Source organism: Xyrauchen texanus, chromosome 42, assembly GCF_025860055.1.
Source record: "Xyrauchen texanus isolate HMW12.3.18 chromosome 42, RBS_HiC_50CHRs, whole genome shotgun sequence".
In the NCBI taxonomy this organism is placed as follows: Eukaryota; Metazoa; Chordata; class Actinopteri; order Cypriniformes; family Catostomidae; genus Xyrauchen; species Xyrauchen texanus.
This window is the reverse complement of record NC_068317.1, coordinates 33,969,324-33,990,255: the sequence shown is the minus strand read 5'-3', so window position 1 is coordinate 33,990,255 and position 20,932 is coordinate 33,969,324. Positions and strand designations below refer to the sequence as shown.

The 20,932-nt window shown below is 39.5% G+C and overlaps 1 protein-coding gene across 4 annotated transcripts in view; it reads right to left on the bottom strand.

Annotated features, from left to right (window-relative positions):
- The window catches only part of LOC127635246 (calpain-15-like), a 40,736-nt gene that overhangs the window by 19,182 nt on the left and 622 nt on the right, over window positions 1-20,932 (bottom strand). The window contains exon 1 of one of the 4 annotated variants that reach the window (XM_052115150.1): window positions 19,615-19,873. The exons of 1 other annotated variant lie outside the window; for it this stretch is intronic. Coding sequence is in view for 1 of the 3 variants with exons in the window: in XM_052115149.1 (XP_051971109.1) it covers window positions 10,893-11,074 (182 nt within the window). In the remaining 2 variants the exon portion in view is untranslated. Of the gene's footprint in view, window positions 1-10,892; window positions 11,650-19,158; window positions 19,256-19,614; window positions 19,874-20,932 lie in introns of those variants that run through there. 2 more of the 4 variants (XM_052115151.1, XM_052115149.1) reach the window with 2 other exon arrangements.

The following is a 20,932-nucleotide window of genomic DNA, read 5'->3' as shown; positions in this document are numbered from 1 at the left end:
GGGATGTGGTGGAACGGGAGCTTCGTGCCCAGGATGTGCATCCCACAAATCTCCATCAACTGCAAGATGCTATCCTATCAATATGGGCCAACATTTCTAAAGAATGCTTTCAGCACCTTGTTGAATCAATGCCACGTAGAATTAAGGCAGTTCTGAAGGCGAAAGGGGGTCAAACACAGTATTAGTATGGTGTTCCTAATAATCCTTTAGGTGAGTGTATATATATACATATATATACTTGAAAAGCTGATTAACCAAATTATATTTGGCTATTAAGAAATTATATTTATCAGCCAATAACTGCTGGCTCATTAAAGGGACAGTTCACCCAAAAATGAAAATTCTCTCATCATTTATTCACCCTCATGCCATCCCAGATGTGTAAGACTTTCTTTCTTCTGCAGAACACAAATGAAGATTTGCAAGTGAATGGTTACCAGAACTTTCAGGCTCCAAAAAGGAGATAAAGTCAGCATAAAGGTAATCCAAAAGAAAAAAAGGAGTTACATTTTGGCCTGTTATAACCCAAAGCCAACTGGATCACTTCAGAAGACATGGATTAAACCACTGGAGTTTGATGGATTAAGTTTAAGCTGCCTTTATGTGCTTTTTGGAGCTTCTGATCACCATCAAATTGGATTGTATGGACCTACAGAGCTGAGATATTCTACTAAAAATCTTGGTGAGAGAATTTTCATTTTTTGGTGAACTGTCCCTTTAAGAGAAGTGTTACATTCTTGCATTAGTTTTCAACATTTCAAAAACAAATGTTGGCGTTCCGGTTCAAACTGTTTACACTTTTTAAGAGAACGAAGAGGATTTAAATCTTTTATTCACTAAATCGCCTACAAAAGCTAAGCAAATTATGTGCATAAAACCACTTAGACGTGGATAAAGCTTCGTTTACATATGTGAAATGATCCAGGCTTAATCGGATTTAATGTAAATGGTGTAAGATATTGATGTCTAGCCATAATGAGCTCATGTTTACAGTTGATGAGAACCTCCCACACATGCACACAATAATTCACAAATCCCCGCACTGGAACAATGCACAAATATACTGTTTCTTTTCTCAAAATACACAATATGTTTAATTTAATGCACAAATAAATACTGAGCTGTTTGTATTGGTTTTCCTCCTTGAGAATGTCTGTTCGGCAGTCTTGACTTACTCATATACGCAATGAGCACTTCGTCTTATACTGGGGGCGTGGTTTAGTGTGATTGACAGCCAATGCGGGAAACCCTAGTTGCCTAATAGCCTTTCATTATGGGGGAAATATACAGTAGATTTGGCTATTTTTAAGAACAATCAAATGTGTTTTTCAGCTCATTTTCATTTCAGCGCATCACTATTGGACTGAAAGTGATCAAACGTTCCAACAAGAACAGGCAAGCAAGACATTTGGCAAACAAGAGCACACTTTAAACCTCTGTTTTATATGCTGTTGGTCTTTGGGTCAGTTTGCTGTAAGCATGCCGAGACACTTGGCCGAGTGTCATGAAAACAATATCACACACACGCAGCACAACGTTTGTACTGTGAGTCACAGTCATTAGCACAGCTCAAGCAGAACTGGCCCTCATCCCATTTCACTGTGTGTGTGTGTGTGTGTGTGTGTTTGTGTATGACTGACTCAATAGTGACACTAGCCATCAGACCGAGGAGGATCACGCTGATAAATAATGCAAAGAATCAAATCGCGTGTGAGTATTTGAGCATACAGTGTGTGCATGAGAGAGCTGCATCTTGCATGAGTGAAGAAAGTGTGTGCACATGTTAACATTGCTGCATGGAAAGCTGGGAATTACTGGCGAAAATAGTTTGTGTTTGTACGCGATATGTAAACCTTCCAACAGCATAATGTTTTTGGCTTCGGGCTGCCAGAAGTTATCTGACTACAACAGTGTTTCTCAACTGGTGGGTCCTGATCCAAATATTGGGTTGCAGGTGTGTTCTGATTGGTCAAGAGGTTGCAGACAGCAAGGGGAAAACAATGCAAAATGTGAATAATAAGATGCAACATAGTAAGGAAAGCAAACTAACAAGGTGAAAAGTTGTTTGTATTGTTCATATGTCACATGGCAAAAGCTAGCCAAATTAGGCAGATGCCAACATGAACAGGTTATGCAACATGCCCTCGTCCTCAAAAACCACGAATGAAACTACGCAAGGTAAAAGACAACATGAACTATGCCACATTATACACGGGTTTGTGCCGACCAATATGTTTCAAATTTCAGGAGACCTTTAGAATCCAAACACTATAAAAAATTGACATTTTTGTTTGATTTTGTGTGATAAACAATTTTGGTACTGGGGTGCCACTTGACGTCCAATGTAAAATCAGGGTCCTGATGCAAAACCACTGGTCTATCCTTTATACTTGAGCTACACGTGTTACATTTACTGTAAAAATCTGGCGGCTGTTATTGCCAGAAATTCACCGTTAAAAATACGGTAACGCTTCAGGCTTTACGGGATGTAATTTTGATGCCTGTATATTTGCATTTAATGCAATACGATGCATTACTCTCATTTATATGATTAAATACTAAACTTAATATACTAACCTTCTGAAACTAAAAATCTGCTTTTCACTTTATAATGTATTGTTATACACACTGTATTATTTACAGGAAGGCACATGATGACAGGAAGTTCATCACTAGGTGCCCTTCCGGGAGCAATGACCAATAAACATGTAGAGACACACAAACACTAAACACCATCAGGGTAACACGTGTGAAATTTTAATAATGCATTATAAGAAGAAACAACTATTCCCATAAAATATAATGAAATGCAATGGGTCACGCAGGTGATTCTGGGAACGCCCGATTATTGTTTTCGTAAACCGTAATTTTAACAATAATTTACCGTAAAAACTGTAATCTCTTGTTAAACATAATATACATTTTTACCGTTAATTATATGGTAAAATCATACTTTTTACTTGTAAAAAAAAACACTGTACTGTAAAATTACATTTTTAAATATATTATAATTTTTTACCGTATTTTTTTATGTAACTGCTCATTTACCAATTAACGATTTTTTACTGTAGCATTTTTACAGTCTTTTACCGTTAAAATTACGGACAGTTCTGCATCTATTTGCATTCTAGTTTAAGATGTTCTATATGCTTCAGAGATATTACATGCTTTTCTACATATTCAGGGTGTCGTGCATACTAACAGAAACTTGGAAAAGGATCGTATAGATATTGTCTAATTAGTTTTCTGGGTAAATCTACATACATATAATTACTCAACACTGTCATGTGTAATATAACTACAAAATAGTTTAGGCTGTAATGTCAACCTAAAACATTATTCGGCACAAACAAGTGTTGTCAGGATACCAAAATTTCAGCTGTCAGTACCAGTAAAATTTCACGATTCTCAATACTCATTTCGAGTATATATATATTTTTTATATATATACACACACCACAGTTAGTTCTGGTCCTCGAATCTGATTGGACGAGAGACGTTCCATCAGCACTGATGGTCTGACAGCATCAGCACTCGGACGCTTCACTGTGTGTGTCACTCTGCTTGTGTTTGTGTCGTTCTAAACTAAAGTGTAAGAGCAGTGCAGATGTGTTAAGAGCTACTGTTTGTCTTTTTGTTTCTCTTTTTGTACATTACATATGATCACTATTTTAATTGGATTATTTGTCCATTTCAGTGTAAAAGGAGTTACAGCACATGCTCATGGGCATGTGAGCATTTGAAAGCAGCCTGTCAGTCAGACAGCGTCCCGGTATCGTTACATCTTTTTTTATTTTAGTACAAACTTGGTACCGAAGTACCGGTACGTTTGACATCACTAACCTGAACGCAAACGCTATTAGTTAAACAAGCACGATTTCTTGTGTCACTGTGTTCCGAAATGGGTCGGAAGGCAATTCAGAATGCAACCATGGCTGGGACTAAGGGGGGTAGGGGAGGCATTGCCTCCCTAGATTTTCATTGTGCCCCCCTTGTCGGATGACGAAACAACCAATGTGGACAACTTCAAGTGTAATGACACAGACATTTGAAGTAAACTATCGCCCCTCGAGTACTGAAATTGCTTACTCGACAGTAACACAAGAACACACGTTAAATAATGGGACCGTGTACTTGCAATGCATTGGCCAAGCTTTTGTATATGAATTCATAAAGCATGTTTCTGCCCTTAAACTCATGAAGGTCAGGCTTACATCAAGTGTTTCTTGAGATATCTGAGAGAGAGAGACAGACAGAGAGAGAGAGAGAGAGAGAGAGAGAGAGAGAGAGAGAGTCTGTGTGCATTAGAGAATGAGAAATGCATGCAGAGTTTATTCTGAATTATGATTGGCTGAGGTGATATGAGCTAGTTGCTATGGGAATAAATACTTAGTAAACCCACGGAGAAGACAGCAGCTCACTTTTCTACCACTGTTTAAAACACTCAGAGAACATCAAAATAACAATCAAATACAAACACACTCACACTGGAACTGTAATACTGGATTCATGAAATACAGGACACTTGGATCACGGATATTGTGCAACGGATCCTTTCATATTCGGTTTGGAACGTGGAAGTAAACTATAGCGGTGAAAACTTCTATAGTGGTGAATGGAAGACCACCCAAAATATTATTTTTGCTTTCCCTTTTGCTCCATCAGCAAAAGGAAAAATCCACCACACTTTTCCACGACTTTCCAAAAGAGAACATATAATTAAAGATTAATTACGAGTCAGAAGAGGGAAAGAGGTCAAATTTACTGTCACTCCCTCAACAGCTGTATTAGAAACCACATTTAAATGAATGCCAGGGTAATATACTGTAACTTAAAGAATAATGTTATAAATTTACACTAGATCATTTCAAGATAGATATAGATACGGACGGACAGACAGACAGACAGACAGACAGAATGACTGACAGATATAGAGAAAGAATGATAGACAGATTGAACAAACAACCGACCTACAGACAGACAGACAGAATGACCGACCAACAGACAGACAGACAAAACGAAGGACCGACTGACAGAATGACCGACCAACAGACAGACAGACAGACAGACAGAAGGACTGACTGACAGACAGACAGAATGACCGACCAACAGACAGAGCAAAAAAACAAAGGACCAACTGACAGACAGACAGACAGAGAGAAGGACCGACCGACAGACAGACAGAATGACCGACCAACAGACAGAGCAAAAAAACGAAGGACCAACTGACAGACAGACAGACAGAAGGACCGACCGACAGACAGACAGACAGAAGGACTGACCGACAGACAGACAGACAGACAGACAGAAGGACCGACAGACAGAAAGACAGACAGAAGGACCGACCGACAGACAGACAGAAGGACCGACCGACAGACAGACAGAAGGACCGACCGACAGACAGACAGAAGGACCGACCGACAGACAGACAGACCGACCAACAGACAGAGCAAAAAAACGAAGGACCAACTGACAGACAGACAGAATGACCGACAGAATGACCGACCAACAGACAGAGCAACAAAACGAAGGACTTACTGACAGGCAGACAGAATGACAGACAGAATGACCGACCAACAGACAGAGCAACAAAACGAAGGACCAACTGACAGACAGACAGACAAAAGGACTGACCGACAGACAGAATGACCGACCAACAGACAGAGCGACAAAACGAAGGACCAACTGACAGACAGACAGACAGGACCGACCAACAGAGCCACAAAACGAAGGACCAACTGACAGACAGAAGGACCGACCGACAGACAGACAGACAGAATGAAGGACCGACCGACAGACAGACAGAAGGACCGACAGACAGACCGACCGACCAACAGACAGAGCGACAAAACGAAGGACCGACTGACAGACAGACAGAATGACCGACCAACAGACAGAGCGACAAAATGAAGGACCGACCGACAGACAGACAGACAGAATGACCGACAATCAGACAGAGCAACAAAACGAAGGACTGACAGACAGACAGACAGACAGAAGGACCGACAGACAGACTGACTGACTGTAAACTGGTTTGGTTGGGGTGATGGAGGAGTCAGGAGACAATGAGGCAGGTTCAAGGTTAGTACTGTTTATTAGCACTTCTTTTCACACACGACGGTAACCGTCGTACAATTATGTTTGTATCTCAGTACAGGGCACAGGTTGCCACTCTGGCTGTCGTGCTTGACGGACACACTCTCTCTCCCGCTCTCGACATTTGGCGTCCCTTAAATGTCTCTCTCCGTATCACTATAACAAGACACAGGTGTTAGAGGTAATTACAAACCAGGTGACAAGCCTTACCGCTCTCTCTCTCCCGCAGACCGACACATGACCACGCCCCCCATGCCACACCGACCAACAGACAGAGCGACAAAACGAAGGACCGACCAACAGACAGACAGACAGACAGAATGACCGACCAACAGACAGAGCGACAAAACGAAGGACTGACTGACAGAGAGACAGAATGACCGACCGAACGATAGATATTATTTATAGACAGATTGATGGATATGTTCATTATATAAAGGACCTTCTAACTACATTAGGTAAATATACATTTTACAAATAATTTTCTATTATTAGTAGGCCTGTTACGATAATTAAATAATCGTCTGATCGTGGTTATTTGAGATAACCACAATTATTATGCACTTCAAATTCCATTCATATTTTAATGCCCAAATAAGGGAATTTTGAGCAAAAATATATATATATATATATATATATACACACACACACACACACACACACACACACACACACACACACACACACGTCATCAACATGTAATTACTGTAACTTAAAGAATAATGTTATAAATTTACACTAGATCATTTCAAGACAGATATAGATACGGACGGACAGACAGACAGACAGACAGAATGGTGTGTCATTCAGTTGAACACTGAGGCGCACCGTGGAGGTCACACAGAGCCAGTGGCCACCATGGACCGAAGCCTGGCCACCCTAAAATTTACCAAAAATAAAGTTGACCAAAAAGAGAGACATATAAAGTATTTAGAAATAATTTCATATTTAAAACAGAATTTTTTGATGTCATTCATAAGTTTTTAAAGCCTTCAAAGGAAATCATGTATTCCTATTTGATTAATATATTTGAATTTAAATATGTAAAATTGACATCTTATAGTTTATGAAGCACACATGCAGCTTACACAATTATGTGTTTGACAACTAATCGTCAGCCAAATTTCATAATCGCGACAACCCTAATTATTTGTTTTTCTTGATTTTGATCACATTTTAGTTTTTTGAAAATGTACAAATGCATTAATTCCATCAATAAATAGGATGTCTTGTAATTGCATACGGTATATAATTATTAATAATTAACAAACCCTCCCCCCCATTCAACAACTTTGGGGGCATGTTGAAGCGGGTTTCGCCCAGGGAGCCAATCAAGCTAGAACCTCTACTGGCTACCAGACATACACATTGTGTGAATATGTGTCTGAACACATATAAATGGCTCACAACTTATTATATAATGAGGTTTTGAGAAGACTGCAAAAGGCTTCTGTTAATACACAAATGCCTTTGGAAAATAGTTGAGTTCTTGCACGGCTCAGTCCTTATGAAAATAATAAGATGAAAACATTTTAGCAGTAAGAATAATTAATATGTGATATGCGTTCAAGCCGAGAGCTTGTAACTGCTGAAGCGCTCTTCACTGAAAGTTCACGTCCGACCCGTCGAGTCCGTCTGCTGTTGTGTCAGTTGTTAAAAAGGTCACTGACAGGCCGTTTGTTTTACTCCCGGAACTTTTGGAAATGAACAGCCGTGTTCAGCAGATGGTGCTGCAAAAAATAAAAAAAAATACATATCTCCAAGCCTGACAGCTGCACTGCTGTTTTTGTTGAATCTAATGCTCCATGGATTGCCTAAAGGGGTTGTTGTATTCTATACATTCTACGCTTTTGTAGCATTCTATTCGTTCCCTGATGGCCACTTATATTGTCAGTCAAGGTTTTTGCACCAAAAGAAGATAAGACCTTTTTTTCACCCTCTTTCTTAGGGTGTGTTCACGCTTGTAGTTCGGTTCTCTTGGTCCGGACCAAAAATAGAAATGATACATTTAATCCTGGTTCGTTTAGCGTTCACACTGGCATTTTTAACACTGAACCTAACGATACAAAACCAAAGGCATCAGGGAAAAGTCAAAGGACAGCTTTTATGACAGGGAGTGATGGTGGCGTAGTGGGCTAAAGCACATAACTGTTAATCAGAAGGTTGCTGGTTCGATCCCCACAGCCACCACCATTGTGTCCTTGAGTAAGACACTTAACTCCAGGTTGCTCCGGGGGGATTGTCCCTGTAATAAGTGCACTGTAAGTCGCTTTGGATAAAAGTGTCTGCCAAATGCATAAATGTAAATGTAAATGTAAATGTATATTTTTTGACGGAACTTAGCGAACATCCAAAACAATGCAGGCGAAATGAGCTCGTTGGATGTGTAGATGTACAGTATATATGGTGGTATTTTTACCAGCTGAGAACAAACTAAGAGTTAATCAAATGTGTAAAGGAGTCAAAACAAATCCAGGAATTCCTCCATTGCACACACAAATGAAGATGTGCTGCAAGGACAGCAGACGGCCGGTTCTGATGCCCGTCCCGAACTGTAATGGGAAATGGTATGATGAGAGCAATCAGGTATGCATGAGGTCAGTATTAGGGAAATTACTTCCTGTTTTTGGTCCATGTTGCGTTCAAATATCAATCGAATCGTCCCAGAGTTTGTTTGGAAGCGGACCGAGACCCACTTTTCAGGCGTTCCCGGTCCGCTTGTTTGGTGCACACAAGGTTCGTGTGACAGTGTTCACACTTGTTCAAATGAACCGCACTAACAGAGCAATCGCACCAGAGTTCGTTTGAATCGAACCAAACCTGCCAAGTGTGAACACACCCTTAGAGGTCAACCAACAGTGGATTTTGCTGATACCCATAACTAAGGCGGTGGAAAATGTGATAACCGATTAACAGGCAGATAGATTTATGAATGTATAAAAGTTTGTTTTGTCTTTTCTTACTATGATGGGCACAGTACCAAAAGTCCAAAATGAATAAAATATCAGATGCAGTTTACCGTTCAACCAAAACACCAATAATAACCAGAAAAAAAGTGAGACGATTTGGTGCATAATGCGGGACTTTTAACTATAAGCCTGAAACACAACAGGGACTCTTTGAAATGATCTATAGTTCATTTATTTTCACGTCCTCAATTTAGAACACTTGATTATATCATCAGAATAACCAAATATGCATTGAAGTGAGGATAAAAATATGGATAAATATTGTCAGTGATGCAATACAGCAAATCTCCACAAAGTGTGAGTGATTGTTTTTATTCCAGCTCCAGATGCCGCTGTTATACTGTAGATCCAAGCCGTTCTAGCTGTGGAGTCCTCCAGCGCCAACCAGAGAATCACGGAGGAATAAAAACAAACAATGGCGGAGAACAAGTCTCAGTTGCCTCCGCTTCTGAGACCGTCAATCGGCGCATCTTATCACATGACTCGTTGTGCATGACACCGCGGAGACTCACAGCATGTGGAGGCTCATGCTACTCTCCATGATCCACACACAACTCACCACACGCCCCATTGAGAGCGAGAACCACTAATCACCACCACGAGCAGGTTAACCCATGTGACTCTAGCCTCCCTAGCAACCGGGCCAATTTGGTTGCTTAGGAGACCTGACTGGAGTCACTCAGCACATCCATGGAGTGGTGGTGGCGTAGTGGCTAAAGCGCAGGGCTGTTAATCAGAAGGTCACAGGTTCTAACCCCACAGCCACCACCATTGTGTCCTTGAGTAAGGCACTTAACTCCAGGTTGCTCCAGGGGGATTGTCCCTGTAATAAGTGCACTGTAAGTCGCTTTGGATAAAAGCGTCTACCAAATGCATAAATGTAAATGTAAATCCATGGATTCAAACTCGCAACTCCAGGGGTGGTAGTCAGCATCAATACTGGCTGAGCTGCCCAGGCCCCTCCTTGACGTATTTTCAAGTAAAAGAGAATATGCAAAGAGATTTTTGTTTAAGTCATAAACACAAAGTCAACTCATGTCAGAATTTTCATTTTTGGGTGAACTATTCCTTTAAATGAACTTCAATGCTTCAGTGGCTCTTATATAGAGAAACATTTACAGTAACATCACATATATACTAATGATAAAACTCTTTCATTGCCGCCTCAACACGATTTATGCAAATATGATTAACGTCAATGAAACAGCAAAGAACATGTCAAAGATCTGTACTAACACACACAAAGTCTCGGTGCATGGGGTGCCCCTGGCAAAAAGTGTTTAGGGGAAAATCCTCTAGTAAAAGATGCCATCAGTCAAAGTGGCTGCAATGACATCTGCTTCGTCCTGACCATCTGCTATCCACACACACACACACACATTCATAATCTGCCCAAGATGTTTGAGCTGTACACCGTATTGACAGACACTTCATTAAACATGATCTTGCTGCAATACATGCCAATCAAACAGCACTAAAGCAAACGCCTTGTGCAAATTTATGCATCTGATTGCATTTCTACCTTAATGACTACTTCACAGACAAATGTACATTCTGTCATTATTTACTCACCCTCAGGTTGTTTCAAACCTGTTTAACTTTCTTTCACCCGTGGAACACAAAATGAGACTTTTGCATCAAGTTTGCAGTGCTCTTTTCCATACAACGAATACATACAGTGACCAAGGGCACTATTAAAGTATCCATACAACTTGTGAGCTAAATTTTAGTGGTTATTCACTGAAAACCTTCACTTCCACCATGGCTTGGAAATCTCACACACACTTCCATGTATTCAATGATTGCTGAGGCGTGCAAGCACGTTACCTGCGTTCTCTGTGAGGAATCGGCTGCTGCTGTTGTTGCCGCGTGATGAAAGTCGTTCCCCACACCGGACTGCTGTGGCTGGTTCTGAGCCAACCCATCGGAGCGGCCGGCGGGAACGGAACGGTACCAAACCCGTGATCCGATTCTCTGTCCGTGGTCAAAGACGATGCCGAACTCCCCATTGCCACGACAACAAGCAATTTTTAAAAACACACACACCCTCCGTCCCTTTCTCAGTTTCGTGGCTCAAACATTTCGTCTGGTCAAAAAAAGATTTCAAAGTCGTAACTGGCGTGTTTTAGAAGGTGACCGACAGGAAGTCTGTTTGATTGGCGTGTGCAATGAAGTCTGTGTGCTGTGCCATGGGCCCTTCAGCTCGACTTCACACCTGTCTGTCTGCGCTTCAGGTAACCTTTAACCTGCTGTAATCTCACCTGAGAGAGAGAGGATGACACTTCAGTGGCAGTAAAACACATTGCTGAACCACTAGAGACAAAAATATACAGTTGACAAGTTTACAGGATGCATCTCAGTGCAGTCTTTCGCTTTCCGTCTTTTGTTTATATGCATATATGAGTCACAGTGCAGAGACTCTAATCATGTTCCCAGCCTTTCTGTCTCTCTCACTCATCTTTCTGCAGCTGTCACTGGGATTATGATGCGTCACATTTCATCCAGGCTGCAGCAGCAAATTTTCCTTTCATCAGAGAATTACCATCACCGTCCGATAGAACAAGCGTGTGAAAGTTCAATGCGAGTCTGTTTGTGTGCATGCATGTGTATTGGTGTACGTCTGAATGCGTTTCGGCCAATTTTTTTAAATGTCCTCACAAATATAGGCCTAATGCAATTAATCGAGATTACAGCTGCCACAACAAACTAATCATGAAAAGTGTCAATTACAGCAGTCCATGTTAGGTTCTCACATAGCAACAAAATGATCATTTTAACCAATTAATGCATGTCATCCATGTATCATTTATTCTAATGAGTGCCAATGTGAACTTGACCATTTAGGCAAATAGTCTTGATTTACTGACGTATAAAATATCAATAAAGTGCAGTTCATCCAATGGACCAATGCAGATGATCCACCCAAAATAAGATATTTGCAATGCAATTATAATAATAATCAACAACTATGATTTTGGTTATAATCGTGCAGCCCTCACTGTAAAAAATCTATTTTGTGAGGACATTTTCAGAGATTATAACTAGTAAAAAAATATCAATAAATAGCCAAATAAATTTCTAAATAAAAATCTATAAATGCAAAAAGGTTTTATAAGAGCCAAGTTTTAGGGACACAACAACATACAATTTTTGGTCAATGCCGTTAACCAATAATAATTAAATCAACAGCCAATATCATTGTTTATAAAAATGAATCCATACTGATAGGCCAACATTTGCAAGAAAAAAAATTGCTTTGATGCTTAATTGTGCAATTTATAAAATTAAATCAGGCACCGGAAATCTATTTTAATGAAGATAACTGTAGTGCTTTGTAAAAAAACAACAAAAAAAAACAAATAGCACCTTAACTGCTTCCAATATTGGCCCAATGGTAAATAAAACCCTAATATAGATCAATACCAATATGGTCAAACAGTAAAATATACTAATGTCCTTAAACACAATCCTGCAAGTGTGCATGCATGCGTGCATGTGTGTCTCCAGAGGTAGTCCAGTCTCAAGTGGACTCATATAACACAGAAGGTGCTGCAGTAATTCTCCTCCTGATTGTACTGATCCATCTCATCAGAAGCTCGTGCAGATGTTTATAATGTGACGGCACTGGGTCATTGCGTCTCTACAGAGAGTATCAAGTTTGACACTCAGATCGTGACTATGAATATTTAACGGCACACACAGAGAGGCTGCGGTGAGGTGCAGTGGTCCTGGGCCCGGTGAGGACACAAGCGCTTCGGTTCCGCCGTTTCCCCCCCCCGTTCAATCCTGTTGTGATGCGTGTTTTAACACCGGTCCCGGGGCAAAAGCATCCGTAAGTATGAGATCGACCGATCTCTGTTGATGAAAAGCTCCGGTCCAGATGCTGAGCGCCGGCGTTATTCTTCGGTCACTCATAATTCCGCTGGACCGGATGATGCTGCTGCTGCGCTCCGGTGAAGATCAGCCCGAACTCCAGCGGTGTTCGCGTGCGTCTCTTCACAGGGCTCGCGAGGACAGCGTGCATGCGTCAAAATGCGCAGATGTGCACGCATATGTTGCAGTTGTTTTGTATAATGTTAATCGGTTCTTCGTCAGCCTGTTTCTCTCTCCAGCACGCGCAAATTCGCGAGGACTACTGCGAGTCAGCATCGCGCATGCGCAGATTTACAGCTCAGCCTCTGCTTAAGAATCTGAAAGAAGTCAATTGTTTTTCTCTATAGCAGGCTCATAATGCAAGTTGTACGGGACCCATTTTACCCCAAAATAGTTGTAGAAATAATAATAATGACAACAACAAATGTATATTATATAAATGTAACAACACACACACACACACACACACACACACACACACACATATATATACATTACATATATATACATACACACACATATAGATATTCCCAACATAGATGGGAACACCTTCAATACCATTTAAAAAGCATCCTGGGGTGATACCTCAAGAAGTTGGTTAAGAAAATGTCAAAAGTACATGTCTGCAAATTCAAGCCAAAGGGGAACTACTATTAAGATGCTAAAATATAACATAGTTTTGATTTATTTTGGGTTTTGTTTAGTCACAATATAATTCTCATATTTCCATTAACTATGTTATTCCATAGTTTTGATGACTTTACTATTATTCTAAAATGTTGAAAAAAATTATAATAAAGAGTGTTTCAAAACTATATATATACACATATACTTTATAAACCGGCAGCCAAAAGTTTGGAATAATGTACAGATTTTGCTCTTATGGAAAGAAATTGGCACTTTCATTCACCAAAGTGGCATTCAATGATCACAATGCATAGTCAGGACATTAATAACATGAATAATTACTATTACAATTTGAAAACATTTCTTAAACTACTTCAGAGTTCTCATCAAATAAATCCTTGACACAATGACAGCTTTGCAGATCCTTGTTATTCTAGCGGTCAGTTTGTCCAGATACTCCGTTGACCTTTCACCCCACACTTCCTGTAGCACCTGCTATAGATGTGTCTGTCTTGTCAATGTATATACACACACACAATGATGAGCCACAACATTAAAACCACCTCCCTAATATTGTGTAACTCCCCCTCGTGCAGCCAAAACAGCACCAACCCTCATCTCAGAATATTCTTCTGATAGTCTTCTCGCCACAATTGTACAGAGTGGTTATCTGAGTTACAGTAGACTTTATCAGTTCAAACCAGTCTGGCCATTCTCTGTTGATCTCTCTCATCAACGAGACATTTCCGTCCACAGAACTGTCGCTCACTGGATGTTTTTTTGCTTGTTTTTGACACCAGGATATCAACAGTTATAGAAATACTCAAAGCAGCCCGTCTGGCACCAACAATCATGCCACGGCAGGGGCGTAGCAGTCATCTTAAAAGTGGGGGGGGACACAGCTGTGAGTAGGTGGCTTGTACAGACCAAACACTTACAGTGCAATATTAATATGTTATAGTATATATTAATATACAAGTATGATATAAATATTATATTAACATATATGTATTATTCATGCTTAATATTTGTAGTATTTTAAAGATTCTAGTATTGCAAAATATCGCTAAATTAGCTGCAAAAATAAAGGGCATCTTGTGGAGCACTTGCTTCTATATATATTTTTTTTTTCTTATTGTGTATTTCTATATATACTTATATTGTATATACACTTTATATTTTTTTTTGTCTATTTTTGTAATTATCTCTGTCTTGGTGTTGTATTGTTTGTGCACTGGGAGTTTTTCACCAAGACAAATTCCTTGAATGTGTGGCATACTTGGCATCTGATATGTTTTATTATTATTATAATTTTATTGTAAGATGCAACAGGTGCCAGACACGTTCTTAACAGGCTATTAATGTGAATATATCATTTAAAAAATCTGTGTGGTTTGATTACTGCAGTGGAAGATGAATCTGATGCATTTCACTCTCTATTGTGTACATATAAAAGTGCTGAATGACAATAAATTGAATCTTGAGCCTTATTTGTACATTTCTAGAGATCTCTGTATGGACAAAGGACACTTCTTCTGTAGAAGCAACCAACAACATAATGGCACTGTGGTGGTGAATGATCTACATTGATAATCTTAAAGTAGCTGGTTTGAACCGGAAAGCATGAACTAGAGATAAGTCAGAACGGCACTTAAGGACTGCCACTGCAATAAATGTACTGCAATTCACTTTGGATGCAAGAACATATGGTGAATAATTAATATCTAACATTTCCAAACAGACTGTTCTATAAGCCTCACATCTAATGATTTCAACAACATAACTCAGTCTCTTCTCCCCATTATCTGCTAAGACGAGACAGTGTGTGATACAAAAGTGTGCATTAAACAATACAGACACCGAAGAGCCACAACAAAGATCTTACAAAACACAAACTGCAGAATTCAGACAAAAATATTGTCGCCAAAACAGCATTTGTTCCCACTTGTGTAGTGACAGTGGTGAGGGGCAGTGGTGCCTCAGTGGTTGAGGCTCTGGGTTACTGACCAGAAGGTTGGGGGTTCAATCCCCAGCACCGCCAAGATGCCACTGTTGGGCCCTTGAGCAAGGCCCTATCTGCTCCAGGGGCACCGTATCATGGCTGACCCTGCACTCTGAACTCAGCATAGCTGGGATATGTGAAAACAAACGAATGAAAGTTTTTGAATTCGGGATGCAAACATGTGCTAGACGTATGCTTCGAGGGAGGGAATGAGGGAAAGCGTTATATAAAGGGATGTTAGAAACTAAATTCAAAATTTTCACTTAAATATGACTAAAATTCTAGTTATTTTCACGTTTTAAAAACTTTATTTCAGGTAGGGGAAAAATAGTTTTTTGTGTCTGCCTTTATTCTATGCAAGCATGCACCAGATACACGTCTCGTCTTGCGTGGGAGTGCAGCGCTTTTTTTTAGTGATACTGTGTCCATTTAAAAGGAAATTCAACCTTTAAAAAGCGTCTCGGAATTGTTGCACTGCATCTGTTTTAGCACAAGAATGCTTGGCGCATATCTAAAATTCAAATGCATGATTTAGCATTCAAATGTGCATTTTTATCTTAACATCAATGTATATTTGAATTTTTAATTTGACAGCCTTAAGGCCTTTGCACATCAAAAGCGACGCAATAATGCTAAACGAATCCCAGGAGAATGGCCCTTTACAATGGGTGGTGCTAATCGACGTAGATAGTGCAGAGCACCTTACACAGTCTGAGGGGTGATTAGAAAGAATCGAGTGTAAAAAATAATATAATAATTAAAACATGTTATCAGTTGGAGCCATATAGATTATATGCCACTGCCTATAACTACCTGTGCTTAAAATCAGTGCGTAATGCACACTCATGACTGTTAAAGCATTTGGATCTTGTTGCATGTACATCTCTCTATTTGCTAAAAACCCGAATTAAATTTGATGACATCTAAATGCTCCAAGAGTCTATGTAATCCACATATAACACACAAATCACAACCAATATCAGACTTTAAGTCTTTTATCAGCACTTTGAAACACAGACATATACACAGCGCACTGCAAATCACAGCAATAGTATTAAACAAAATCAGCACAATCACCATATAAACAAAACAAAACAAAAAACCTTGTTTTGTTGGCACGTGGATGTTCGATCCAGCAGTGGCGGAGCTATGGGGTGGCCATGGACCCCATTGGCCACCCCACTCACAGTTGCTGTTTTAGTAATTTTTTGGGGTTATTTATTGGCACAATTTAGTTCTTTAAAAGGTGAAATCATCTCTGTACAAACTTAACATGTGCGCAAGATAAAATAAAATTCATTGCATCTGCTGTATCATCTCTGTATTGGAAAGGACAGAAATATGTTTCCAGATGAGAAAGCCTACAGAGTCCCACCGTGTGTCACAGTTCGGATGCATTATTAAATATTATTAATTCAAAATTCAAATATAAAATGTCCCAGAAAAATGAAAGTGGGGCAGTGATAAATGTCATAGGAAGAAAGATTATCAATGCATGCAGTTGGAAGGCTTTATTGGTTCCTGAAGTGCCAACTATTTCGTTCAAAAGAACACACACAAGGTGAAATAGGACAGTAAGTGTGTGGGCGAGTCCGACACAGGAAGTACCTCAGTTAATATCACATCTCACAAAACCGGTCTGACAAGATCTTACGCACGCACATACAACAGCAACAGATACTTCTGATGTATCAACTTATAGAAACCATAAGAGAGTCTATTATGTTCACACTGACAAAGAGCAACACAAACACCCACACACACACACACACACACACACACACACACATTTGACTGAGGCATGTGACAAACGCAGACTCAGAAATTCATGAGAAAATGTGTCACTGCTCACACACCCTTAAGCTCAACTGGTCGAGCTTGGTGCTAACAATGCTTAGATGACGGGTTCAACTACCGGGAAATGCCGAATCTATTAAATTACTAAATTAATTTGACTAACCATTACACAATTAAAAAGCAGGAAATTGTGTTATGAATTCAAAATGCGTAAATCATAAAAAAGGCAAACATACTTGATTGATTAGACCCACAAGACATAAAAATAAATAAATAATAATAAAAAATAAATAAATAAAAGAGTAAAAAACGAAACACATCATTTTTCATATTTTTATGAAAAGGTACATTTTATTCAAGTCAACTGGTGATAACTTTTCTTGTTTTTTTTTGGGTTGTTTTTTTAAACGAAAGATTCAAGGGATAGTTCGCCCAAAAATGAAAATGCCATCATCATTTACTCACCCTCATGCAATGCAGGATGTGTGTGACTTACTTTCTTCCGCGGAACACAAATGAAGATTTTTAGAATAATTTCTCATCTCTGTAGGTCCATACAATGCACGTAAATGGTGACCAGAAATTTGAAGCTCCAAAAAGCCCACAAATCAGCATTAAAATAATCCATAACACCCCAGTGGTTTAACCCATGTCTTCCGAAGTGATATGAGCGGTGTGGGTGAGAAACAGATCAGTATGAAGTCCTTTTTCACTATAAATTCTCCTTCCTGCCCAGTAGGTGGTGATATGCAAGAAGAATGTGAATCACCAAAATCAAAAAGTAGAACTCTGAAGAGAACTTTGAGGTTTGTGGACTTAAACATTTATCTGTTTCTCACCCACACCTATCACATATCTTCAGAAGACACTTCATAAGACATGGATTAAACCACTGAAGTTTTATGGATTACTTTTAAGCTCCCTTTATGTGCTTTTCGGAGCTTCAAAGTTCTGGCTACCATTCATTGTATTGTATGGGCCTACAGAGCTGAGATATTCTTCTAAAAATCACACACAAAGTCATACGCATCTAGGATGGCATGAGGGTGAATAAATGATGACAGAATTTCCACTTTTGATTGAACTACTCCTTTAAGTCATTTCTCATTTTGATCACCTCAGACAACCTTAGTCAATAACCCAAGTCGCTTTGGATAAATGCGTCTGCCAAATGCAATAACGCATCTCAATCTCAATGAGGACATAACATTCTCATAACAAGAATTCTATTGTTTTGATCTAAAGCTAAATATAAATACCACAGACTTACCTAAACCATAACGTAAATAGCACATTTGGCTTTTTGCTACCTATGAAATATTGTTTTTTCAACTGAGGATTTCCCTGATGTTCCCAAAGAGAGGTTTTGCCTCATTACGGCTAATTTTGGGGAACAATTTTGACTCTGTAGCAAAGTAAGCCCTCATCCACCCCCACAAATACACACAGACTTAACACCTGTTACACTGTAAATTCAGAGCCAACAGTCCCATAAGAGACAGACAGATCAGCTCCTTCCAGCACGATAGACAGACACTGACAGACAGACAGACAGACAGAGAGACAGACAGAGAACTGAACAATGTATTGAAAATACTTCCATTGCCTTACTCTTGCCAAACAAAATCTTCATTGAACATGAACTGATAGAAAAAATAAATAATTGACTTTATAGGGAGAGCATATACAGAGAGAAGACAGAATAAAGAATCGGTTATTGATCAGTGGTGTTTCTGCTAATCACATAACCAAAAACTGATTTCCCCTTCCCCTAAACCTTATCTTAACACAGACCTGTTGACATGATTCGATTTGAAGCTTCATGAGCACAAGGACACCCTTCACATGCCCTCATAAGACAGTTTGGGACATATTTCACTATATTCGAGAGAACATTTTCACAAATCAGTTTTGAATGAAACTCCCACATCTCAAGATGTACTTCCTACTTCAGAAGCATCGATCCAGACAATAAAGCAGACCTTTAAACCACAAATAAACTCGAATTTAGAACGTTCCAACCTTCCACAGCGACAATGACAGAATGTTACAATGTATCACCTCGCGAGGCAACTTTAAAAGAAGGATACAATGTTACATTTGATGTCCGCGTCGCTCAAGCAAGAAGGCATTTAAAGAGACAGATGCGGCGAAACAGATCTAGATCAAATAACCTCAACTTGACAAATGATGTTTTCTTATGATATTATGATCCATTTGAATCTTTAAGAAAAAAACGATCGATCTTACTAGCGAAGCACGGGCAGATGTTTGGATGGACCGATCTCCTCTTTCTTGATTTGCCCTGTAACTTTAGCGTCTGTGATCCAAAATATGCAATTTCTTCCCAAATGTCTTCCAAATATAGTTCATATAAATGCGTCTTCACCATCCATATGCGGTGTTTTCCGGCGATCCATGCTGGTGTGTAGATGAGTCGCTGTGTGACTCCGGTTGTTCGGATCTACTGCATTAATCTCGCAGGGTTCCTCAAGATCCTCTATGGAAATAATCGCTGAGAAAACGATTGCAGCGGAGTCGACGTAAATCCACACACGAACAGGGCGTTGAGATGGGACTGCTTGCGTAACTCTCTTTCGGAATACGGATTTCTAAAACCCGTTTCCCAAAATGCCTTTTGTGTGTTGGAGAGATTAAAAACGCAAACTGAGTCTTCCTCCAGGGGGCGCTCGGCGGCTCAAATAGCAAAATTATTTCATGCTTTATTGGAGACATTTTGATTATATAAAGTATAATCATGTCCACGTGTTAATTCTAAATATGTGTGTCTCTTATAATAAATGAAGATAGGAAAAATTCATTTCTATAAAATTATTTTTTTTACATCCCAGTTCGTTAACCAAGAACGACAGTGATTGGTCCGTTCAGACCAGCGCTGAGAAAAGTAAAAGGCACCACGTGATAAGCCTTCTCAAGACCGCTGCTTCATCATCGACCTGAAGATTACAGTAAATTACAGCTGAAAAATGACACCGGGAAACTATAATTGCCATTCGAATGAAAACACACAGCGAAGACTTGTTCAGGGATGGTTCCCCCAAAAATGTAAATACTCTCATCATTTACTCACTCTTTTTGAGTTATTTTTAAATATAAATTATCCTCTCTGCCCAGTAGGTGGTGATATGCACGAAGAAAGCAAATCACCAAAAAAAAAAAAAAAAAAAAAAGAAGAATGTGAAAGTGAAAATGAAGATTTATGGTAAAAAGTGACTTAAATATTTTGCTGTTTCTCAGCCACACCTATCATATCTCTTCAGAAGACATGGATTAAACCACTGGAAGGTTATGGGTTATTTGTATGCTGCCTTTATGTGCTTTTTGGACCTTCCAATCTCTGGCCACCATTCACTTGCATTGTATGGATCTACAGAGCTGAAATATTCTTGATAAAATCTTCATTTGTGTTCTGGTGAAGAAAGTAAGTCATACACATCTGGGATGGCATGAAGGTAAATGATGAATTACATTTTTGGATGAGCTGTCCCTTTAAGACATTTCAAATTTGTATCATCTCCAATAACCTTCTCTGTCAATGACCCAAGTC